Source organism: Eucyclogobius newberryi, unplaced genomic scaffold (genome assembly GCF_026437365.1).
Source record: "Eucyclogobius newberryi isolate DKJ021-1_F unplaced genomic scaffold, fEucNew1.0.hap1 SCAF_11, whole genome shotgun sequence".
Taxonomy (NCBI): Eukaryota; Metazoa; Chordata; class Actinopteri; order Gobiiformes; family Gobiidae; genus Eucyclogobius; species Eucyclogobius newberryi.
Window position 1 is genome coordinate 30,651,104 of NW_027315735.1, and position 26,926 is coordinate 30,678,029.

The 26,926-nt window shown below is 39.1% G+C and overlaps 1 protein-coding gene across 1 annotated transcript; it reads right to left on the minus strand.

Annotated features, from left to right (window-relative positions):
- Positions 1–5,441: 5,441 nt before the first annotated feature.
- On the minus strand, positions 5,442–12,176 carry LOC140347421 (uncharacterized). The gene is made up of 2 exons (XM_072433862.1): positions 12,065–12,176; positions 5,442–7,821 (listed from the first exon to the last, which is right to left on the minus strand). The coding sequence occupies exons 1-2, from the start codon at positions 12,091–12,093 to the stop codon at positions 7,092–7,094; spliced, it is 759 nt and encodes a 252-aa protein (XP_072289963.1). The 5' UTR covers positions 12,094–12,176; the 3' UTR covers positions 5,442–7,091.
- Positions 12,177–26,926: the final 14,750 nt, after the last annotated feature.

Consider the following 26,926-nt stretch of genomic DNA (forward strand, 5'->3'; position numbering starts at 1 on the left):
TATAACATTCTTTTGTCTAAATTCAAACCAACCACCAAATAAACTTAATTATTTCCTTCATTCATTCATTCATAAGGTCTAAACCATCTAATGCTGGTAATTGTCTGGTGCTTATCAGTGATTGAAGAAGTACCGTATTTTACAGACTTTAGTGCGCACTTAAAAGCCTTTCATTTTCTCAACAACAGTGCACTTTATAATATGTGTGGATGGGTGGATTACTTCTGGTTGTGCTGACTGACCTCGAAGTGATTTTGTGTGGTACACGTTTTGCCTTATTTATGAAAAATTATCAAAAATAAACCATTCATTGGCATTGCGCCTTAGAGTGCGGTAAATACGGTACTGAATGTTGTTACGGGTATATGTAGAAAAACAGCCTCAAATAAAAGTAACAGTCAGTCCAGTTCAAACATTTATTAAGTTCAGTTATTATTTCAGATGCTGAGAAGTAAAAGTAGAAAGTATCCACTATAAAAACTACTAAATGCCATAACAATTTACAGTACTTTCATTTTTGTGTATTTTTTACTGATCTACTTTTTTACTTCGACCTGGTGGATCCATCTCTTTATGAAAATAGACCTGTTTAATGCTTTACTGTGGAGACGAGCAGGAGTTACGTAATGTACCTTTATATGGCTGTTAAGATAAGCATAATGTACCTTTATATGGCTGTTAATATAAGCATAATGTACCTTTATATGGCTGTTAATATAAGCATAATGTACCTTTATATGGCTGTTAATATAAGCATAATGTACCTTTATATGGCTGTTATAGCTTTAATATAAGCATAATGCACCTTTATATGGCTGTTAATATAAGCATAATGTACCTTTATATGGCTGTTAATATAAGCATAATGTACCTTTATATGGCTGTTATAGCTTTAATATAAGCATAATGCACCTTTATATGGCTGTTATAGCTTTAAGATAAACATAATGTACCTTTATATGGCTGTTATAGCTTTAATATAAGCATAATGTACCTTTATATAGCTGTTATAGCTTTAGGATAAGCATAATGTACCTTTATATGGCTGTTATAGCTTTAATATAAACATAATGTACATTTATATAGCTTTAAGATTTTTGGCTCAGATTCGACTCCTCTCTGCGACTCCTTCTGTTTTTGGTCACTAAGCACTGCCCCGTACAAGTCTTTTTGTGTGTCCCACCGAAGCAGAACAAAGCCCCCATTACAGCCGGCCCTCGCCCCTCCCTGAACCCCGTGTCCTGCCACTGTTTAATGCGATGATGGGTGTATTTCCTCCGCCCGGCTCCGCTCCTCACTGGACCGTCCTGGGGCGAAGAGGACCGGCCCACACATACCAGGCCCCTGACAACAGGCCGGCACACAAAGGCGGCGGCGGCGCGGGGACCACGGCGCTTTGAACCGCCCCGGCCTCTGTCGGCCTGGACGTCAGAGCCCAGGGTGAAGTTCAGCGTTAAGCGGCGGATCAAACCGTGCGTCTTCATCAGGCCAGAGAGGGAGAAGGACTGGGAAATGTAGAAAACCTCTTTGTACAGTCAATGTTTAGTGAAAATATTATAAGAGGGTACTTTATTAGGTTGAAACTTAAACATTTATAAGTATTTTTTTTGTGTTTTAGCTCAGGTTAAGCTGCTAAAAATACAGATTTATTTTATTTTATTGCTGTGATAGGGATATGTTGTATTTCTTCATGTATTTTTCAGCTGTCTGTCATGTGATTGTTTGTTTGTTTAGAGGAGACTTTAATAAAAATGGAAACATAATTTAACTCAAACAGGAAAAAGGGAAAGGAGCTGAAATAATGACCTTTATTTCTAACTGTGGAGAGCGAAAGAACCAAGTTTAATGTCACGAGCAAAACATTTTCCTTTTATTTTGTTAAAGAAATATTCTTCTCCTATAGGGCAAGAAGACGATGGTACCAGCCAAGTTATGGGTCATATCTGCGGCGAGGCGAGTCCACTCACTGTAAGATTTGATCTGTTTTTTAGCAATCGAATTGGTTTAATGCCATAGCTTGGAGCCCTCTATCAGAAAAGTTCCACTGTGCACCTTTAATACTCGCCACAAAAAGCTGTGCCTCATCTGAGAGTCGTGTCCACCCTGTAAATGTCAGCATGAGAGTGAAAAAGTCAGAGCCCTACTTTTCTGCAAACCGCTCAAACCGCTTCAAACCGTCTTCACACCTCCACGACTTCCTTTATCTCTGCCGCTGCAGCGCTACACTTGGTCTTGCACGCAGACAGGAAAAACTGATTTTATTTTAGTTTTTTTAGACTGAAACACGTCGCCTGTTCTCGGTGACCATTCCAAGGCGAAAGCATCAAATCAAAAGCAAAATAATGACTTTTTCTGTTGTTTCTTTGCATAAAACTGTGTTGGGGCAACTTTTTATTCATGGTTAACGCAACTTTATTGTTAATGATGTATTAATTCACAGCTACATAAACGCAGTACTACATTATTCATGATTTTAGTTCCAAACAATCTGGACAGGAAACACAGATTTCGATTATTTCCGGGTGGATTTTTTTAAATACTGCGAGGACTGAGACACATTGCCTTGACCGTTGAATGATTAAAGAATACAATACAAGCAGGAAAATGAATACATAATAAATGAATACATAATAAATTATGTATTTATTTATTTATTTGTCTATGGGAGTTTTTATTTATTTATAGGAGATCTTCTACTGAAAGTGTTTTTCAGACTTCCTATAAGTGATCTGTTCTTCTGTATCTACCTCTGGATCTACCTGCGTTGCACCAATGAAATTTCCCCATGTGGGACAATAAAGGAATATCTTATCTTATCTTATCTTAAAAATGTATAATCCGAGTCAATCGATCGATCAGTTGTTGTCTTCACGTGTATTAAAGACATTCAAGTTCATTATCGAAGTCCACAACAAATGTTTGAGCTCGTATTCTTGATTTAAGCCACTAGAGACCAGCGTTGTTCACTCTGTAAATATATATATGTCGCTTTGTAGCAGCAGCAGCTTTAACGTCTCATCCTCTTCTTTGGAGTTTAACCTGCTTTATCTCTCTTTATCTCTGTATATTTTAGAGAGGAAACAGATGCTGTTCCTCTTTGATCAAGTCTCATTTGTGATGTCGCTCCTGCTTTTCCACTCTTTGTGTTCTAGATGTTTTTTCTTCCCCACTTGGCATTTTAAAAGGTAAATAATTTCAGAATGAAGCGTGTAATTGTTCTCCTGATCGTTCCTGTCGTTGGATGTGTAGGTTTTACTTTTTGTGTGTGTTTTATTTCTTTATTTAACGTGTGATTAATATAAAGTGAAAAGTCAACAAAAGTTTAATCGAATCAAGACGTTTTTTCCTTTTTTTTTAATATCGTGCCTTTGATTGTGTTGATTCAGGATTATTTCTTGTCCTAAAACATGTGGCGTTAAGCGTGCATTTTAAATTTAATCAAGAGAGCATTTATAAAGGATTTTAAAGATCGACAATCTTTCACTCTGATAAATAAGTTTCCATTGGAGACAAATTTGCTGACAGAAAACACAGATAAATTGTAAAAAAAGAGGAGAGGAATGTAGAATATGAAGCTTCGAGCACATTTATTCAAATAACAGAGAAATCTCCATGTGTTGAATCTTAAGTGGTCCTCAGCAGCTGGTTTAAATACTTGTGCAGTAACACAATACTTTATCAGCAAAGCCAGTGTTTAAATATTATAATAAAACAGCCGCTCTGTATTTGGTTTCACACAGTCCAGTTTGAGGCAGTTGAGGAGCGTTAGTTTGGGAACAGTAACATAACGACATAGTCTGTGTTACATGTTGTAATGGCCACAGGGAATTTGAAAACAATCCTAAAAACAGAGTAATTAAGGTTGAATATAGCAAAAAAAATACACAAACGCTATATTCCAACTTATAAAGGCTAATATTACTGACTTTATAATGAAAAACTAAGCAAATGTCTGTTCAATTTTAGACTTACTTTATTTAGTCACTTAGAAATGACAGCATTTAGCAAGAAAACCATCTTTCAAATTATTTATAATGCAAAGTTTTATGTGAATATTGTGTTTGTATGTGTTTGATAAATCTAAATGAGTAAAATGAATAAGTTATAATGCACATTTACACAGAATAGTCTTAATAAAGCACGAACAAATGCATCATAGTTCATTAAGAGTGATTCAAACTTTAGCTGACCCCTTCCAGTTACTAAGACTGAATCAATCTTAATAAACTGTTACTTCATTATTAATATGCAGTTAAGATGTAGTTATTATAAAGTGGTATCAATCAAACAAATAGATTAAAATAGCAATCAAATATAAGTAAACTATGGTTATTTTGATGATATTTCCAAGTGTAGAATTTGCATTGGATTGACGCTGTGTCCAATGACAGTCGCTAGGGGGCGCCAAAGCTCCGCCGTGTGTCATCTTTAGAAAAGCTCCACATCCTTTACTTGATTTAAACCCGCGCAGTTCTCCAGGCGCGTTCTAATCCAGGAAGTGCACGTCACAGATTGAGGGGGATTTGAAGACACAGATCTGTTCAGTTGGACCCAGCTTGTCTAAAAGACGGGTTTATTTGTGAAAAGTCTGACCTCACACGTCGTGCAGAAGCGAAAGCCGAGCAGCATCAAGTGCCAAAACGCTGTCAAACAGAGAGGATTATGGGATTTTGTTCATGTCTTATTGTTGTTTTAGCACTTTACAGGGACATCTAATGTTTACATGCAACAAATATGCAAACACGAGATTTATAAAGCCGTGAATAAACACTGTAAATGCAGGTCAAGAGTCGAGAAGCAGCACAGTACCGCCCCCTGCTGGATTTACACTGACATTACAAGCATGTATCAAGAGGGCTCAAATCTGTTTTTCCATGTGTTTTCTTTGTTGTTGGTGTTTTGTTTTTTGTCTTCTTGTAAATGTGCCTCCAAAGTCAAGTTATCTGAACCTTTTAGCAGTTACATCATTTACTCTCGACACGTGATTTATCCAATCCAATCCACTTTATTTATATAGCACGATTTATACAACCAGAGGGTTGCAAAGTGCTTCACAGCAAGGTAAAAGACAGGCAAAAATAGGGTAAAAGTAATAAGATAAGATATAAAAACAAAATCAAATAGATTTTAAATTACAAATTACAATTTAAAACTGCACATTTAAAAGTCATTGAAGAGAAGAAAATGTACATTTAAAAGCACGGACACATTTACTCTCTCATTCACCTTTAAAAATCATTCAATCTCTGCATCAAATCTAATCCCAGTTATTAGGGTCAGAACTGAGCTTTAAATAAATGAGTACAAACATGTTTACTTTCTTAATAAATACTTTAGTTTATTTATAGTATAAGTGGTAATATTGGCACTGTACAAACTGTATTAAATTCTAATACAGAATGAAGAATTATTTACAGCAAATTATTAAAATATTACACAGTTAAATATATGAATAAACATGTTATAAATACATTTGATAGAGTTACCACACACATAGACTATCATCATCTGAATATTAAAGTCATGTAATAAATAATACAGACATGAAAAACCCAGAACAAACTCAAGTCAAGTCAAGTTTCCTTTTTGTGTTTGATGAGACCAAACTGTTCCAAACAATAAAGACTTTTTTTTTAATCAAATCTAAGACCTCTGTACTGCCTTTTTAATTACATTTCACTGAATCACGCACAGTTATTTCCATTCTCTGCTTATTTGTGTTCCAGTATTAAACTTTGAGTGTTTAATTATTCCAAAATATCAAAATAATTTGTCCAAAATCCAACTTTAAGGCTTAAACTTCCTCCTGCTTGCACTGATACGAGACACTTACGTCCTCGTGGTTTTAATTCATAAAAAGATAACATGTTCGGCAAGTTCTTCGTCTCTTTTCCCACGTGTCGTTCCCTCTATCCGACCACCAGACCCTTTCAAAGCATTTCCTCAGTTTACTTTCCCCTCTTTAACTAAACAGTGGATCTGCGATTGTGTCCTCGGGCAAGACACGTCCCCGTCCCCCCCACGCCGTCTGCATAAGTCAACCATAAGTCAGTCAACCATCTCGCCGTGTTCCAATGGTACTCGCCTGAACGCTCTGTCACAGTCACTCGAATGGACACGGGATTGTGGTTTAATACCGTATTTTCTGGACTATAAGTCGCACTGGAGTATAAGTCGCACCAGCCAAAAAATGCATAATAGAGAAGGAAAAAACATATTTAAGTCGCACTGGAGTATGAAATGCGGTTGCAAATGTGAAAATAACAAATAATATCACATATAAGTCGCTCCGGAGTATAAGTATATAAGTATAAATATAAGTATAAGTATATGTTGCAACCCGGCCAAAACTATGAAAAAAGGTGCGACATATAGTCTGGAAAATATGGTATGTTGTTTGTCACATTTCCCAACGACTAACTATGAATATCTTTCATCAACCTCTAAAATTGCCTTATTGCTGCAGGATTTGTGGCGCTTGGTGAAATAAAACATTAATTTCAAAGTAAAATCGCTGTTTTTTGTGCGTTCGTGTCCACAATAATATCAGCGTCAAGAGGGTTGCCAGGTCCGCTGTTTCCGTGGAATTAGGCCTTTTTTTAAGAGCTGCTACGGGTTAAAACTATTGTCCGTGGGTTTGACCAGAGACATTTTCCATCCATCCATCCATCCATCCATTACGTGGTAATGCAGAATGAGTTTGACCGAGAAGTGAATTAATAATGCATAATGAGTGGGAAACGACTTCAGTTCGGAGTAAAACCGATGCATTAAAGTAGTTATTGCATGTTATCAATGTGAACCAGTGTCAAACAGACCTGAAGACGCCCAATCCAAACGCAACAAGTCGGTATATTAATGATTTGTTTGTTCCGTTTTTACAATTTGTTGCTGTTGTCAGTGTTCGATTGCCCGGACGTGTTGTGTCTCATCGTGTTCATCACTTTCTTTAGAGAGGACTTTTCGACCGATCAAAAATAGTTTGTCTAATTTTTGATCACTCTGAAACCCTTGGTGCAAACCCCGGACTAGAAGATCATTCTCTACATCAATTAAAATTAAATATCCATAAATATTCACATCTGATGGGCCTAATGGAAGGAGCTCTTTCTCTTCTGTGGCTTGTTATAAATAATGTTATAATGGAGCCATAAGTCGCACAGCCACAAAACCCTCCTTAGGCAAAAAGAGAGTGTCTCCAGCGACAAGATCGAGGGCGGACTTTGAGCGTCTGGGATCTTCGAAAACGTCACAATAACGAGCTCGATCAGGACCAGGGCCCACACCAAGGAGCATCCGAGCTGTGCCCGATGGGAAGTCCTGATGCCGCGGGTTTGTAGGGGCCAACGTGAGACCAGGATGGCCTCAAGTCCAAGGAAGCCCAAGAAAAACAGAGACGCTAAGAGGTGCGCGTCGAGGAGGTGGTTCGAGAGGACGATCAGCGCCTTTTTCAACCACAGCGTTCGCAGATCTCGGACGAAAAAGTCGTCGACGTCCACGCCGAGGCAGAGGCCAATGTTGTGTCCGAGCCTGAGCGTCCAGTGGAGCAGCAGCAGCGCGTCGGCGAGAGCGAGGTGGAAGAGGAAGACGGTGGAGGGCTTGGCGGAGACTCGGGGGGATCGCAGGAGCACCAGGGCCTTGGCGCTGAAGGGACATCCCGAGAGCAGGCCCAGGACCGTGCAGCGCGGGAACAGGAGCAGCGTGACCAGTTTGAGCCGGAGAAACCCGCGCAGCCAGGAGCGGGAGGTGGAGACGCCGCCCTCCGCAGTGGCGGGGGGCCCGAACCAGCAGCCGGCGGCCCAGAGGCGGCGCAGGGACGATCTGTGGACACGGGACGAGAGGGAGAAAATGTCAGGAGGGGTCGAACTAGACGTGCTGCACTTTTGGAAGTGTCAAGGGCGGGATTAAGATGCCGTGGCAAGTGGCCGATTGATTATGTTGTATGTATTATCCATGTATTACAATGGATGATGTTTTTACACAATACACGCAACAAGTCAAACGTTTTGGCACCTTTTTCTTAGTCTTTACTGCTTTTTATATTATAGGTGCTGAACATCAAATATGAAGCAAGACGTATGGAATTACAGGATGTAGCTGAGAAACGTCCCTAAAATCCCTACATATTCTGAGATTTTGGATTCAAGATTCCTCCGCCCGGTGCGTTGTTGACAGGGCCGCAAAGCCTCGGCCTTCTCTCGATGATCTTCATGATAAAGTCTTCTAAAAAACGCTTCACTGCTGTAACTTGTCAGGGCTAAGAAGTAGAATGACAATGTGCAAAGCAGCGGACGAAGCAAAAGGTGGTTAAAGCAAAAATCTAAAACTATGTCACGTTATTTAACCGCACAAAGTAGAAAAACAATCTGAAAGATCCAGGATTAGTCATGATGCAGACAGTCCTGGTCTGGACCTGGTTTAGTCCTGGTTTAGTCCTGGTCTAGTCAAGGTTTAGATCCAGGTTCAATCCCGTTTTTATTCAGAATTTGCACTTGGTATTTGCTTTAAATGTGAACGCACCTGAAAGTGAGAAGACTCAAAACCTTTACTCAAGCAAGAAAACTGCTTTACTGTTTCAGTTATATTAGTAAAGTAAAAGTATGTCGTCAAACTACTCTAAGAAGTACAATTAAAACCCGTAAATGTGGCTGAGTACCTTCCACCTCTGGCTGAGTGTAAATGTTTTAGGTTTGGTGGAGGACAACGAGGAAAACCAATCAAACCACAACACGTGACCTTTACATTTCTCTGTCTTGAGCTCGGCGTTGGTTTGCGTGAACAATACTGAGCGTGAACAATACTGAGCGTGAACAATACTGAGCGTGAACAATACTGAGCGTGAACAATACTGAGCGTGAACAATACTGAGCGTGAACAATACTGAGCGTGAACAATACTGAGCGTGAACAATACTGAGCGTGAACAATACTGAGCGTGAACAATACTGAGCGTGAACAATACTGAGCGTGAACAATACTGAGCGTGAACAATACTGAGCGTGTTCTCACATTAGTAATACACATCGCCCGAGACCCTTGAGCCAACCTCCGGGTCTGTTCTGAACTCTACACATTTGATGAAAAATAAGGTTATTACACTCCAATGAGCTCTTTATATGACAGAGAGAGAGGGCGTTTTGATAAGGCAAGAGAAAGGGACAAAAAGTCTATTGAAGGTCATGCAGCGCACCACGTTCTGTCATTATATGAGCGCTCGTGTACCATGTCCTGTTCTGACTGAAATATAACAGTGAACGTCTGTCCTCAGCTCACATCGGTATTGTATTATATTTGTGTGACGACTGAGGGGCGATTTCAAATGTTTTGACTGGTTCTCGACGAGACAGCGGTCGAACCTGAGCACGCAAAAGTCTAATGATGTGTTTGTCTGAGGCATTTGAGGCGCTCCTTTACGGGGGAAAGACAAGCGCGACTGAAAACAAACTGACTTTTATGAGCTTTTAACCGTGTTACGACGGAGTTCCCTCGTAAAGTCATCTCGAGCTGGGGTGGGAGAAGTACTCAAGTGTGCTACGTAAGTGAAAGTACGGATACAGGTGTCAATACTCAAGTAAAAGTAAAAGGATCTCATGAAAGCAAAAGTAATTAAATCACCCTTTAAAAATGTACTTTAAGAGTAAAAAGACATATTTTGAGAACTGTTAAAGCACCAAAAGTAAAGATCTGGATGAAAAATGGTGCCGTTTGTCGTTCAACCAGCTTTTATTATTATTTGTACTGTATTTTCCGGACTATAAGTCGCACCAGCCAAAAAATGCATAATAGAGTGTGAAAATAACAAATAACATCACATATAAGTCGCTCCGGAGTATAAGTATATAAGTATAAATATAAGTATAAGTCGCACCCCGGCCAAAACTATGAAAAAGGGTGCGACTTATAGTTCGGAAAATACGGTATATCTATTTTATTATAATGAAGATGTTTTTTTTTTCAACTTTATGATGAACATTGAACAAAACAAATATAAACATGTGAAAAAACAAAAACTGCACATTTCCTCCATATTACATCCGTCCATTATAATGTCAGTCCAGTCCTTAACAGTCGGAGCATTTTGTGTCATCCATTTCTCTGTGAGGGCCTTTTTCACTGCAGCCAGGAGAATGCACCTGAGATAACTGCTGTTTGTGTCCATGGCAGGAGTTCTGAGGCCCAAATACACAGTTCTGAAATCCACTGTTATTGTGATGTCATAAATTGTCTGTAAAGCTTTGTTGGTCTCAGTACAAAACCTGTGAACAACGGGACAATCCCAAAACACATGATAGAGATTGGCCTCCTGCCACATCCTCTCCAACAGTCTGCACTTCTCTGTGAGTAATGGGCAGTTTGACACTTTGACATGACCCCTACACGTTTGTCCCGGAGTGTGGATGTTTTGAAAAACTGTGCAGAGCTGTGGGCGGACATAGGGGATAGGTGAAAACAAACATAATCTGAACACTCAAGTCTGAAACGCAGGACAATACAGGAAAAAGTCAACTTGAAGTCAGTGGTGAAAGTACAAAAGAGAAAGTACTCTAAAGTAACGCATGTGGGTGTAAGTAAGTACATTTTACTGTGGATACGTTTACTGCATTTGAGAGCAGAAATCTGTACTTTTTACTGCACTACATTTTAGACTGAGAAGTAAAGAGCACTTTTCTTTATAAAGTCAACATCCCAACAAACAAAAATATATTGTATTTTCCGGACTATAAGTCCTTTTTTCACAGTTTTGGCCGGGGTGCGACTTATACTTATATACTGATACTTATACTCCGGAGCGACTTATATGTGATATTATTTGTTATTTTCACACTTGCAACCACATTTCAAACTCCAGTGCAACTTATATATGTTTTTTCTTCTTCTCTATTATGCATTTTTTGGCTGGTGCGACTTATACTCCAGAAATTACGGTACTGTATTCAGTTTTGCACAAGAAGGAGCTCGGTTTCTATTCTAAAGCCTTTTTAGATCAATAGTGTGTAGTCGTTTTGTGTCTCACTCTTCTCTCCGCCTGTGTCATTGGCAGAAATATATTTACAGCTAAAAACACTCTCTTCAAGTCAAGTGTTTTTGCCCATTTCCCGAAAACCTTGAAAAATGACTTTGTGCTAATGTTCTTTGAGTCCCTCGAGAATCGCTTCACGCTACATGTTGTCGTAATTGAATTCTGCTGAGACTTTCTAATGCGATAAACATGTTTCCTTTTCTGGGCTCGTTCAGAACGTCCGGAACAATTAAACCATAAATGAAAAACAATCGCAAGAAACTGCAGGAAAACGTTCCACTTTCCCAGCGCGGCGGCGTCTGCTCGTGTCCGTCTGCTCGTGTCCGTCTGCTCGTGTCCGTCTGCTCGTGTCCGTCTGCTCATGTCCGTCTGCTCGTGTCTGTGTCATCGCTCTGCCTGGAATGTTCCACGGTGCAGCTTTAAATATATATCTGAAGATCAGTTTAATGTCATACTGTTGAGCGTTCCAGGCAGAGCAATAACATCACCACAGAGACGAGCAGGGAGCAAAGCCTTCAGCAGAAAAGTTACACTGTGCAGCTTTAAATTTCAGACCTAATAAGAAGACCAGAGCGCGGAAATAGAAAAGCTAAAAGAAATAGAGTAGCACAAAAACAAAAAACACAAAAAAAAAGTCGGATACAAAAAAATATAAACATATCCTGCTTTCATTCTTGATTTTCTGTCAGTTCTTCTAAGTCCACAAAGGCAAACGAAGGAGAAATGAAAGAAAAAGTACTAACAACAACAAACCATATTCCAAACATATCGATGGTTATTAACTATGGTTTAAGGAAATGAAAACTAAGAACTAAGAACCTGTTATTGATTTAAACAGAACCAGCAAACAAGAAAAATGTATTTGTGCAACACACTTTGTACAGTATAAAGTGATTTAAAGTCATTAAAATGCATCAAAATCTCATTAAAATCATAACTCGTGATCAGTTTAAATGTAATTGTAAAAGAGAAAAATGTAGATGAAATGGTGCCAGTCATGAGCGTTACTGAAGAAAACCACAGTCGAGTCAAACAGGAGACTTACCTGTGAAGTGAGGGATTAGGTAGATCCATTGTTTTGCGTCCCTTGAATCAGATCGGTCAGATTCTTATTCCATCACAGGCTCCAGACCAAACGGGACCTCCCAAACCCGGTCTCCTCGTGCTCTGCGTCTGAGTCGAGCCTCTGAGCTGAGCTTCACGTCGATATGACTCACAGTGATGTAAGCAGCAGTAAACCTGTCAGGTGTGTTGCACAAAACACTCCCGAAAAAGGAGCTGTGCGTGGGAGAGGAGGAGGAGGAGGCGCGAGGAGCACGACCTCCAGAACGCTGTGAATGGGAAATGTAAACAGTCGAACGCTCAGGCAGACATGTGTAAACCGATGATCAGTCACAGCCTTTTACGCATTTCATTGTGTTTTTCACAGTGTTACATTAAATATTTGTCATACATTTATTTATTGATCCAAGGGAATTAACTGCTAATTTTATACTCTGAGTTTAAAGCTTTATTTTCTATTCATTTATGCATTTATTTATTTATGTATTTATTTTTAATTTAATGTTTATGTATTTAAAAATACATAAACATTAAAAAAATATTAATTTTGTATTGATTTATTTATGCATTTTTTTGTATGTATTTGTTTTTTATGTATTTATTTAATTTGTATGTATTTTTTGATTTATTTATTTAGTTATGTATTATTTATTTATTTATTTAATTATTATTATTATTATTTTTAATTCAAAATCTACTGAAACTAATTAGCTTCCAGTTTGGCCCCTTTTAGTGTAACTACAGCAGAAAAAAACACATTTAAATCCCATTGAAGAGCTTCTTGTTTATCTCTTCCTGTGTTTATGGCTCAACCTCTTGACTCCACGTCTCACTTTCAAGCAGAGTAATGCCACTCTGTGCCAATATTTGTTTAATTTAGAGTCAGTTGTATCCACATGTGTGTCCTCCTTTGGGTAGTTTATTGTTTGTACCTCCTGAAGCAATATTAGTCCTGCTTTAGCCTAATTTGGACCTGGAACAGTTCCATTATTGACCTGGTTTAAGATAAAGATAACATAAGAGAGACGTGCAATAAAAAAAACAATATAAATCACTTCAAAATAGTCTACTTAGTCTAATCATGCGCAGTTTGGATAGAGTATTCCCCCTGTGCGACGTTTGCAAACTATCTTGTTGAAAAAGTTGCCACTCGTTTTTATTTACCGTAATTTCTGCACTATAAGGCGCACCTAAAAACCACATTTTGTTTCGCTTAATGCGCTTTATAGTTCGGTGCGCTTTATGTATGAAAAATTAACGAAAATAGACCATTCATTGACAGTGCGCCTTATAGTGCGGAGAATACGGTAAACAATAACACACATCATTCATTTGGAAATGGTTTAGCGCTTAAATTCAAGGCAAAATCGCGGTTGCGTTCATGTTTTTCTTACACTTGAGCATGACGTTAAGTGCCTCACATCGTCAAACTGTACTTCTGTCTTTCTTTTCCTTTATCTTGTCTTTTCGTGATGTTTTGCTCCTTTTTTTTAAGTCAACACGAGCGCTGCCTGCTGTCACGCCATAGGTGCATAACCACAGTCATCTCCGGTATCTTATGATGAGGGATAAAAATATGTCCTCGTGAAAAAAAAAACTGTTGAGTAATTGGTCTATTTAAGGGGAAATTGCGACGGGCAGGTTCAAACACAACTCGTAACCACAACAAACCGTCAGGATCGGTGACACCCGACCCGACTGAGGCCACTCGCTCCGGCAGACGGTGAGACTTCTACTCACGAACAGCCGGCAGGGGTTTGTCACACATGTTTACAACGATCAGATCCTAATCGCCATGACGATGGAGAGAAGAGTGTCGGGTGAAACTGTGACCGGCTGAACTGCGTCGAGTTTTGTGACTAAAACCAATTCGTCGATGTCACTTTGTTTGCCGTCAATGATCATGTAAAAGCTGAAACAAACAGCTCTTTAACGTCCAAACACAACCACAAAAGCTCTTCAAAATCCTCAAATGCGACGCTAAAATCAAATCAAATCAATTTATTTTTGTAAGGCCCAAAATCACAACAACAGTTGCCTCTGAGGGCCACAGGGAGAAATGAATCAACAATGTCTGTGGTGGCGATGGAGTCAGACAATGTCTGTGGTGGCGAGGGACGATGTCCCAGGGTCCTCTGTCCTTAGACTCTCCTTCTCGGCCAGGAAAAACTACAAAAAAAACCTCTTTGGGAAAAAAGCGTAGAAACCTGGAGGAGTTCCAGTGAAGGAGAGATCCGACTCTCACAGACGGACAGACGGACACGAGGAGACTGGAGCTGGACCCACTCTTCAGGCAGAAGAGGGACCGTCTGAGTCGAGCTGGACCCACTCTTCAGGCAGATGAGGGACCGTCGGAGGCGAGCTGGACCCACTCTTCAGGCAGAAGAGGGACCGTCTGAGTCGAGCTGGACCCACTCTTCAGGCAGATGAGGGACCGACTGAGTCGAGCTGGACCCACTCTTCAGGCAGATGAGGGACCGTCGGAGGCGAGCTGGACCCACTCTTCAGGCAGAAGAGGGACCGTCTGAGTCGAGCTGGACCCCACATTATCATCATTGCTGTTCTTCCTGGTGTACACACAAAACACAATCACATCTAAAAATACATTACAGTGTATAAACAAACATAAAAAAAACATATATAAGTTGCACTGGAGTGTGAAATGTGGTTGCAAGTGTGAAAATAACAAATAATATCACATATAAGTCGCTCCGGAGTATAAGTATATAAATATAAGTATAAGTCGCACCCCGGCCAAAACTATGAAAAAAAGAGCAACTTATAGTCCGTAAAATACGGTATATTTTTGTTTACTTTATAAACAAAACTTAATAAAGAAAAGTGCTCTTTACTTCTCAGTCTAAAATGTAGAGCAGTAAAAAGTACAGATCCACACACATTACTTTAGAGTACTTTCTCTTTTGTACTTTCACCACTGACTTCAAGTTGCATCTCAGTTGATTCTTGCACGTCTGAGTGTTCAGATAATGTTTGTTTACACCTATCCCCTATGTCCGCCCACAGCTCGTACAGTTTTTCAAAATGAAAATGAAATGCGGTTGCAAGTGTGACAATAACAAATAATATCACATATAAGTCGCTCCGGAGTATAAGTATAAATAGAAGTATAAGTCGCACCCTGGCCAAAACTATGAAAAAAACGTATACTTAACTTAAAGACTTATAGTCCGGAAAATACGGTAAATGAGCCAAAAACAATGCTTGTACGACTTGCCCAGTACGTTTAGTTCAGTGCTTTTTTTCTGATATCAGCTTCATTCACATTACACATTTTATGCGACTAGTTTATTAGTATGAGATTGAGACTGATAAAACAGGCACATGTTTGGGGCCCCCTGACCAAAGGGACCCCTGACCAAAGGGACCCCTGAAAGAGCGAGCGGCCTTTCAGTCGGACTCAGAACATCAGAATCGAGCTTTGACAGTCTGTTGTTTAGACCGCAATGTCGTAATGAAGCAGTTTGTTTTTGTCGCGTCAGCTTCTTTTACTGGTGAAATTACAACTGGTCTTTGTTTTTTAGTGATTTTAAATGTATTTTATTTATTGCCGTTTTATTATTTTGCTCTTAATTGATTTTTGACTAATTTGTTTGTTTTAATCAACTGAACTGATCATTTATTATTATTTTTTTTAAATTTCTTACTAATATTATTGTGGCCGTCGTCATGTGCTGTATAAATAAAGTGTTCTGGATTTGAATGCTTTGCTTGGGGCCCGAGCAGACCCTTGCAGCGCCCTTTATATGTTTTTTTTATTATCGTTATCAATATTATTACTACTTGCAATTGTTGTTTGTGCGTTTATTTGTCCATCCAATACACTACAAATCGCATTTTATGAACTGAAACATTTCTAAAAACAAAGAAACAAAGAAACAAACTCTATTTTTGGTGGATTTGACATAAAACACTACAACAATGATGTAGAAAAGATGTTATAAAGAACAGCCAGGTGCAGTTTTATACATTTTAAAGTGGAGCATTTGAGATTTGCGTGAATAAAACAACCAAACGGAGCGACACAATGATGAATTAAAGTCATATTAACCCATGAAACTAGTCTGTTTGCAGAGAAACAGCAAATGTGAGCAGTTTTCCACAGGTTCGTCTCAGACACAGAGCTGACAGAGGCCGGTCGTGTCACGCTTTCGTTCAGAATGAATTACACAGAGCCATTAAAAGTGATGATTGACACTTCCTGCTGATTCACGCTCTAATCATGTTTGGGATTGTAAAAACACGACTCCGCCTTTTTTGTCAGACGAGACACGCATTAGTTTGAAAAAGAGAAAACCCAGAGACAATTCACACAGCGATGAAATGTGAGCTTTGTAAACGACCACAACGAAGCATTTGTGGATGTTGTTTGTTTGTTTGTTTGTTTGTTTGTTTGTTTGTTTCATAGAATATTTGAGTCCTTGCACTCCTGAGGCAAACAAAACTCAATAAATGTGGTGATAAAGTGATAAAGTTTAGGGAATTTTGCTTAAAAGCCTTCCTCACTGTCACTGTGGGGCATACAATGATCTACTTGAGTACATCCTCTTGCATAATGTGTTGTTCTGTGTTGCATCATCATCGCGCATCCATAGATTTATTTAATGCATTTTTTTCTCACTTTGGGGCATAAACATCTCCACACGCCAACACCTGACCATCTTGTACTTTAGACACAACGTACAGAAAGATGTGTTGATATCAAAGTGAATTGATGTAAGTTTTAATGCCAAAAAATGAGGGGAAATTTGAATTTTTACACCAATGTTCAGTTTTGAGAATCTGTACATTGTTTTAGATTAATATGTGAACAAAATGTAGACATTTAAACCTGCTCTACATATTTTTCATTCGTACGTCCTAAATTTAGCGCAATTTTGGCCATTTTTACAATTTATCGTAAAAACATAAAAACATTATAGGGTGAAATGTTTTTTTTTTCTAAATAAAATCTAAATAAACTCGTGTCTCTCATTGAGTATTGAAATAAATTGGTTGGAATTGTATTATTTTCTACTTGCTATGAAAAGAGCTTGGGACACGCTTTGACTGTTTTAATGACTCTAAATGTCACAACACACGTCTAAATGTTTATTAAAACAGATTTATTATTTATTCTAAGGGAAAAACGCTGTGAAAGTTTTGTTTTATTTCTATTTGGGAATGAAAAAGCATCACAGAGCAGAGTTTAATTAGATTTAACTTTAAATTGTGGCATTGCAGTCTGCACTTTGACCACCAGATGTCACAAAAGAATCTAAAAAAAAAACACAAAACGTTGCATATTGGATTTTTTGAGACGATTCTTCCCTCCGTGAAGTGAAGTATTATCTGTCCATCTGAACTCGGTGAAAAGGAAACCGTCAAAACGCAGCAGGACGTCAGCGTCTGTGAGATTTCAAACCACCGTTTCTTCAAATCTGCTGATGTTAACGACAGAGGAACATAGCAACCTACATAAATGTCTGAGTCTGCAGAGTTTTGAAACCCGACTAAAACCTCAAAAACAACGTTATCTCGTATCCACAGTTACAAATGGACAAATGCATCATCAAACGTTCATTGTCTTTTTGGAAGTCCCCATTTTAGCGCCACAAAAAAACACAAAATATGGGTCAAAACATGTTTAAACAAGACATTTTATGCTTTTTTTCTTTCTCGTAGTTAGTTATAATCTATATATGTAAGAATGTTGCAATGTTAATGTTACTTTTAATTAATTTTACGTTTATTGTGTGAAAAAACATCACAACGTCACGATTATTCACGATCACTGAGACAAAACAATCGTGAAATCTTTCATTAATTTCAATCCCAATAATACTTATATTATATTTAACTTTCTGAATAACAAATACAGACAAATAAAATAGTACTTTCATTCATTTTTGCTATTTTTTTAAAACTATATTGAATTAAAAAACACTTAATTTTGCTTATAAACTTGTCACATTTATATTATTATTTAGTTGTCGACCTGAATAAACACAAATATGGACAAACCAAGTAACATTTTTACCTCTGACTTTCACTTTCACGTTCTTTATAAAACGCAATATTGACTTAAAACAACTCTACGATCAGTTTTTTCCGTGAATTTAATCGGGCATCTTTAATCTCCCGCGAGACAAACTGGCTGTGAAGCGGCTCAAACGTCTCTTTTTAAATCAAAACGGCTGCACACTGAAGAACATTTAAAAAAACACTTATTAACTTTGACCACAAACGCAGCGAACTGACGCGTTATTGTCATTTTGTGAGATTTAATTGTTCCGTTTTTGATCATCGACAGGAAGTGGCTCGCAGGAAGTGGCTCGCGATAACTTTCCTGCATGAAACGCACTTCGGCGAGTCATTTGAATGGCTCCATGTCGGGAACGCGCTCAATTTTACTTCCCCGTTTTCCTGTGCGTTTACACTGCCATTATCGGGAGCGTATCGGGTTTCGGCGTGCGACTTTTTTTCTCTAAACGATCGAGTTACAGAAACGCTCGGCTTTTAACAACCATCGACTGAAAAGAACACGTCATATATAAACTGTAACACCTTCATACAATACACACAACGACGTAGGCACATAAACAAAGCCCTATTGATCTAGCCGTCGCCGTGGAAACCCTGGCCTCGTGTCAAGTGTGCAGACGATATGTATTTGGTGAGCTACGGTCATACGAGAAACGGCGGGATCGAGTTTCGAAACGTCGTGAGCGTTATCAGATTTCAGTTGGCGTGAAGCGGGTCATCGTGATATGTCGGTCTGTCTTTGTTCTTTTTTGGAGCCTCTCGATAACGATGCAATGTTATGTCAATCACACAGAAATGGGCCTGTTTTTCCTAAAGCGCCTGGGAAAATTAGCCCCAATTCAAAGTGAAGCATTTCCTGAACCCTCTGGAACAAACAAGCGGAAGGAGCCTGTGTGAAGCTGAGACTCTGCAGTTTTGGACTCTGATGTCTGGTTTACTCTAAGTAGAAACAAGCTCTGCACAGAGGGAATCAGATTTTAAATTCTGCCAAGTTTTCTTTCTTAAATATATCGATGTAAAGCTGGTTTCTGGAGGGATCGGCTGATTGACACTAAGATGAGCATTTGTTGGGTTTTGAGGGTTTTCTGTTTTAAAAAAGCTGGAGGTAAATTCACTAAAAATGGGTTTTAGGGACTTGTACTAAAGCAAAATGTCCAGACGCAATCCATATAAAAGTCCTATTCATTTTTCATTTTACAAACTGTACAAACTGCCCCTGATGCTTTCCAAAATGATTGATTTGACTGGAAATAAGAGGGTTACAGCTTTATTTTTGTGCACAGCGTATGAAGAAAGCTTAAGATGGCGGAAAAATTTAAAAAAATGGTAGAATTCCAACGCCCCATGTGTGAGGGGTTAATTATCGAATCAGTTTTGGTTCAATTATCAGACACATTTAAGGCTTAGTAAATAAAAGTGCAGAGCCACCTTAGTGTATATCAGGGGTGGGCAAACTACGGCCCGCGGGCCACATGTGCCCGTTTGTCTTTACAATCCGGCCCGCCAAACATGCCAAGTAATATTTTAAAAAAAAAAATATATATATATATATATATATATATATATATATATATATATATATATATATATATATAATTAATTATTTTTTTTGCCCTTAGGCATCTGTCTGCACTTGTATCCTTAATAATTATTACGTGAAATGAATTAAATAATAGATTAAATAGCCTATATTTGACAGAAAAGTTATATTGTATTTTATATTTCATTTTTTTTTTTTAAATGCTTCACACCAATGATCGCGGGCCGGATTTGAATATGGCCCTCGTAGGAAAATAATTGCTCACCCGTGGTGTATATCCTTAAGTCGGCTGCACACAAGAGAGTTAAACATCATCTGCGATTGTAAGACGTGACACAAAGTTTGCAGACCAAGAACATGAGGACATTTTGTAATGATTATTTGTCTCACACTCACAGGCGGAGAACGCGCTTGTCACATTGAACGGGCGGTGTACCAATGAAAACAAACACATGAGCTTAAAACAAAAAGAAGACACGCGTGTGGCTTATGAAAACAGCGCTGTAGTCACTGGAGGTGTAATGCTATTTCTGATGTTTGAAGAACTAATTGTGCATTATTTGTATTGTCATAAGCCTTTAAACATGCTTTAGTTTGGCATCTTATGTTTTAGACCTAAACTTTCCCTGGGGACACACATTTCGGCCTGTTTACGTCCGGGTCTCTGCATGTAGTTGTACTGATAATTAAAAAGACACAGAAAGAATCCAGCGATGATGTATGAGCTTAGAAACAGCAGAAGATTCTCAGAGCCGCGTCACACATCGAGAAAATGTCAGTTATCGAGGAGATTCAGAACGGAGTGTTTTTGACGGTTGGAGAGGAGAGGACTTTCTAACCAGGACTCATCAAACTAGAGTGAATGAAGCTAAATGCTACTCCAGGTGTGTTTGTGATGGGGGAACATTGTTTGAACATGGATAAATATTCATATATGTGTCCTTTAAGAGTGGCCACTAGGCAACGGGGCCAGGCGCTGTACAGCTGCTCTTATTGGCAGTGGTAAAGTTGGTGAGGTTTGCGAGATGCGACCCGAAAAACAGAATCACACATGAGGAGCGTCACCACAAGTAATTACACTACTAGTACTTTAACTACTTGAACTTCTACTACTACTACTTTTTGACTATTTTGAATACTTTAACTACTTGAACTGCTTTAACCACTTTAATTACTTTAACTACTACTACAACAACTTGAATTACTTTAACCACTTTAACTACTACTACTACTATTACTACTACTACTTTCATCGAATTGACCAAATCATATTTTCTCCTGCTTTTTTTTAACCATTTTAGCCTTCATAGGGACAATGGTGTCCAGAACATTCAAAAAACTAGATGTAACAGAGTTTAACAAATCATTTACATTAGAACATGAGACAAACTACTACTACTTTAACCACTTTAACTACTACTTCTATTACTACTACTACCACTTTAACCACTTTAACTACTACTTCTATTACTACTACTACCACTTTAACCACTTTAACTACTACTTCTATTACTACTACTACCACTTTAACCACTTTAACTACTACTTCTATTACTACTACTACCACTTTAACCACTTTAACTACTACTTCTATTACTACTACTACCACTTTAACCACTTTAACTACTACTTCTATTACTACTACTACCACTTTAACCACTTTAACTACTACTTCTATTACTACTACTACCACTTTAACCACTTTAACTACTACTTCTATTACTACTACTACCACTTTAACCACTTTAACTACTACTTCTATTACTACTACTACCACTTTAACCACTTTAACTACTACTTCTATTACTACTACTACCACTTTAACCACTTTAACTACTACTTATATTACTACTACTACCACTTAAACCACTTTAACTACTACTTCTATTACTACTACTACTACTTTAACTACTTTAACCACTTCTTCTACAGTAAATACATCCATGTATTTCAAATAGTCCTGCTTTGTTCGTTCTACATTAGCTTTAAAACGTGCCCAGTAAAGTTCTTTGTTTACCCATAATGAGATGAGTGAGTGGTTATATGGAGCTAATAATAAAGAGTGCATCAATGTCCTGCACTCTGCACAGATTATATCTCTGAAGGGTCTTTTATGCCGCTGCATCTGCTCTACAAAACACACACTTAAAGCACCTTTAAGTGTGTGTCAAGATTATAATGACGGCGTCTTTCTCCATGGAAAGATTTGGCTGGGTTGTTCTTGCCATTTTCCCGGCTGCTAAATCACTTTCAGATGAATTGCTTCGCTTTCTTCCACCACAATCACTTTGTCCTCTCACCACAATATCCGCCCAGAGCTGCAAAACCTGCTGACAAAATACACAGAAATGTTATCGAAGAAACAAGTTAAAGAAGGCATTTTGAGATGAAAAGTAATATTTACTTTATAAATATGTTTTTGCCTGTGTTTGAGGTCTTTATCATTATTGTTATTGTTTAATTAATACACGAAACTAAACTGCAAGAGTTATAATGAGGGGATGACATACTACTGCTGTAAATATGTGCCATACTAATTCATTGATAAAAATGTGTGTTTTGGCCTTAAAAAAAACTTAAAGTATTGATTTTATTCTAGAGCATCAAAGCTACTCTCAATTTTGTCAACACAGACATAACAGTTGCTAATAATCGTACAAGGCCACGCTAATCCAAACAAACGCTGCAAGTTACAATCATTGTTTGATCAAGGTTTTAGTTTGAGGATATAGTGAGACACAGATATCACTGTTTACACTCCAAGGAACTGGTAACTGGTTGGACAAGGACTTTTGTGTAACACAGCTGTTCTGCAGGGCTCCACCACAGCAGAGTTCATTTACACGTACATAGTATATGTTATATCTGTTCAAATATGTACTCTGAAGACAGAGACAGCAGGGAGGTCAAGTACAGAGGAGTCAAAGGCTAAATCACTCCAGCAGCAGCTCTCTGCTAACGACTGTGTGGACGAAGCTCCTGTCTTCATCAGCATTTTAAAGGACACACATTGTGCATGATTTGTAATTGTAATGAGCATTACTTTGGTCCACCACTGGACTCGTTCCTCTTCCTCTGCACCACCATTACTCATGAAACCTCATTATCAGCTCCTCATCAGTCGGATGTACTTCCTGCTGCAGCTGAGGAAAGCCAATCTGCAGCAGATGATGGTGCAGTTCTACACGGCCATCATTAAGTCCATCCTCACCTCCTCCATCACCGTGTGGTACGCTGGAGCCACAGCCAGACTACAGTGCATTGTGCACTCTGCTGAGAAGGCGATCGGCCGCAAACTCTGCAGGACCTGTACGTCTCCAGGACTCTGGGACGTGCAGGTCAGATCACAGCTGACCCTTCTCACAATGGACATGGACTATTTGAGCCATCCGGACCAGAACCTCCCACCACAAGAACAGTTTCTTCCCCTCTGCCGTTGGACACACTTCATAAACACTGTCACTTTAGTAATCGTGTCGAGTTGAATTCAAATAGAACATTTTGCTATGTCTCACTTTTGGGACATAAAACTGCAGCCGTTGTATGATAAAAGAGAATATTAGTTTTGTTCGGGACATTACAATGGTCATGAGTTGACTGATTGAAGTTGTAACAAGTATAGTGCCTCATAAATGGCTGCATGACTGCAAACTAATTAAGTAAACGACTTTTCTACAACTGTTCTATACAAAGTTCCCAAGAATTTCAGTGGAAGGCAGCCTTTTCTTTGAGGTGTTTCTATTAGGCTTTAGGGCTGAGCTTCCACCTGCTGCAGAGACGTCCTCCTCTTCGTCCTCCTCCTCTTCCTCCTCCTCCTCCTCTTCCTCCTCCTCCTCTTCCTCCTCCTCCTCCTCCTCCTCTTCCTCCTCCAACTCCTCCTCCACCCCATGAGCCGCTACACTGTGCACACTTCACATTATCAGCAAAACAAGACACCAAACCGGACTAAAGCCAGACCCGAGCCAGACTTCAACCAAACGGATCTAGAGGTACTTCTTTAACTTACGAGTTTTACAAAAATACACAGCAACTGCAAATGATTAAATCTAGTGGCAAATGTTATGTAAGAATTGCAACTATAGCAGTTTGTCTTAGAAGAAGTCTTAATATTTATTCAAAAGGCCTGATTTGGAAAGGTCTTGCAGCAATTATGAGATATTTTGCAATGGAATGCACAAACAGATTGACATCATATGACGTAACTTAATGCTTGAAAGTAAAGAGCGAGTGTGTTTACCATTTAAGGATATTGTATTCAGTGACAAATTAGGGTGTAATTAGTGTAAACTCGAATTAAGAACAGGTTTTGCGTTGCAGGAACTGTGGAGCAGATCAGTGAAACTTTGTTTTCAGAACTTCTATAGAGTCTATAGTAGTTCTAAAAACAAAGATTCACTGTCTGTAGTGTATACTGTACTTACTAATACTGCACGCTAACAAATATAACTGCTTATCTGGAAGTAGCTACTATGAAAACAACATGCAAATTCTCAGTTTGAAAGTAAAAACGGAAACATTCAATTCAATTAGTGGGACGCACAACTCCATCCAGATTGTATTGTTGATCTTGCATCGTAAACAGCATAAATATACATAGATATTACTCATTGCAATGATTAAAAACACATATTATTCAGTATTATACAACCGCACAACTCTTCTGTCTACAGTCTGTTTAATTACGTAACAGAGATCGAAATCCTCAGTACAACCACAGGAAAAGCGTCACTCAAAGTTGCACGCTTCTGTGATCCTCAGATAAAATGACAGATGTGTTTTCTTTTCTTGTTGATGCCGAATGTATTACTGACACAATAAATCAACCTGATTATGATGTTGTTGCTTGTAGCTTGCCAAACATTGCCAAACGCTGTAATCTAATCCTCTTCTAATTGCCCGCAGAGCCTGGAAATGGCGTCTAGTGCCATGATCATTAATTGCATCTGTTTATGCTGCACTTGACTTCACTGGCCTTATTTATTGACTAAAGTCGCAGCACAAAGGGAAAAGCAACACTTTTATCGGCTCGTATCTTTGCGCCGCTCGAAAGTTAAACAATTATCAGTCGAGCGATCGGGCCTGACACACTGAGCTGGTTCTTGTTTGTTCAAATTAAACTCGTGCACAATTTGGTGCTCCATCAAGTCTGCGGCGGTCAGAAAGTGTGTCGTTGTCGATGGTAACGGTGCATATCTGAGTCACAGCCGCAAATGTAAGACTGCAGCACTTGTTTTAATCTCCCGTTCAGAGCAAAATCATCATCAGTCATGAACTTTGGGTAAATTGCTGATTGCTTAATGCATCATTTTCACATCATTAGACATTTTGGACGTGGTATTTCTGTATTGCAGTTATAGTCAGAGATTTGTGTACTCATTTAGTGAAGAATGTTTACTTGAGTAACTTTTCACTATACATTGTACTTCTCAGAGTGTCGTTTTCTCGTGTCAAAGGGTTTATGTTGACTCTGACAGGCTGTAACGTGTGTGTTTCTTGCATCACTCTTACTCTCTCTTTCTCAACTTAATAACTTGAAAGCATTAAGGCAATTTTGTGAGCTCGTCTGGTGTTTTTCATGTTCATTCACTGTCTCATCCTGTCTGCATCCAGTGAGGACAGGATGCAGACTACAGAGACAATGAAATGTTTTTTTTTACTTTACTTTATTAAAAGTCCCTAAATCCATTTTTTTGTGAAAGATTTTAAAGATTAATTTCTCAAAATCCAATACGAAAACAAAAAAACAAAAAAAAAATCTTATAAAAAATATTTACCAAAGAAAATCCATTGGTAGAATTTAAAATAGAATTTTCCTTCCTCAGTGCAGAGCTGATTGAATAATCTGTCCGTTGCACGCTGTCTGCATGGAATAATAAAGTGTTTTATATCGTAAACCCCAAAGAAAGAGTGTTGAATTGAATTGATGGTCAAAACCTGCCTCACTTTGTCGTAAAAAAGGTGTTCTAAATGAAATAATGTAAATATTAGCAATGTGCCAAAAGGTTTGCGAGAGATAAGATGAGTTAGGTTTGAAATACCCACTTCCTCTTTTCGTGGGAAAATTGGTTCAAGCTTCAACTTTTCAGCTTTGGTTCTGTTGGTTCTAATTACTGAGAATAACAAGACAAGATTATGGTCGTTGTCCTGTCCCTCACAAGTTCCCATCAGACGTCTGCCCCTCATCTGGGGGCCTCTCACACACAGGACAAAGAATATCTTCTGTCAGCCACATCGTCAAGACCTCATACTTCTACCTCCGCCGCATCGCCAAAATCCGACACTGCCTCACCCTCCCCGCTGCTGAATCCCTCATCCATGCCTTCATCTCCTCCCGCCTTGACTACTGCAACTCCCTCCTCACTGGCATCTCCTCCCATTCCCTCCATAGACTCCAAATGGTCCAAAACTCCGCTGCCCGCCTCCTCACCCACACCCGGTCCCGTGATCACATCACTCCCGTTCTCCGCTCTCTCCATTGGCTCCCCATCAAGCAGCGCATAAACTTTAAAATACTCCTCCTCACCTTCAAAGCTCTTCACCACCTTGCCCCCCCCCTACCTGTCTGACCTCCTCATCCCCCACCGCCCCTCCCGAGCTCTCCGATCCTCCTCCTCTCTCACCCTGACTGCACCAACATCCCGACTCAAAACTTTTGGCGACAGAGCATTCTCCCGAACAGCACCCCGACTCTGGAACTCCCTCCCCCAACCTGTCCGCCACTCTCCCTCACTCACAACATTCAAATCCCGCCTAAAAACATACCTCTTCACCCAAGCCTATGACCTCCCCTACCCCTAGCCTCCTCTACCCCATTGCCTACTCTTCTACCCCCTGTTACATCCCCATCTTTTTCTCTCTACTTCTTATGTCTTGTTCATTTTATCTGTATATTAATGTGTATTGTACGTGTTGTCCCCCCTGTCTGTAAATACCCCCCCTTTTTTATTATGTTCAGCGTCTTTGGGTCACTGAAAAGCGCTATATAAATAAAAGTTATTATTATTATTATTAATATGAATATTCATAAGAAGGTGGATCTTCTCTGGCACCAGCTGTACCAGGCACTACCTTCCAGGACATCCTAATATGGTCGCGACCCTTGACCCAGACAGAGAAGTTGGGGGAGAAACAGACACAAGCAGACAGAGCAAGAATGTGTGTGTGTGTGTGTGTGTGTCTTTCTGTCTGTCTGTCTGTCTGTATGTGCGTGTGTGTATGTGCGTGTGTGTGTGTGTGTGTGTCTTTCTGTCTGTCTGTCTGTCT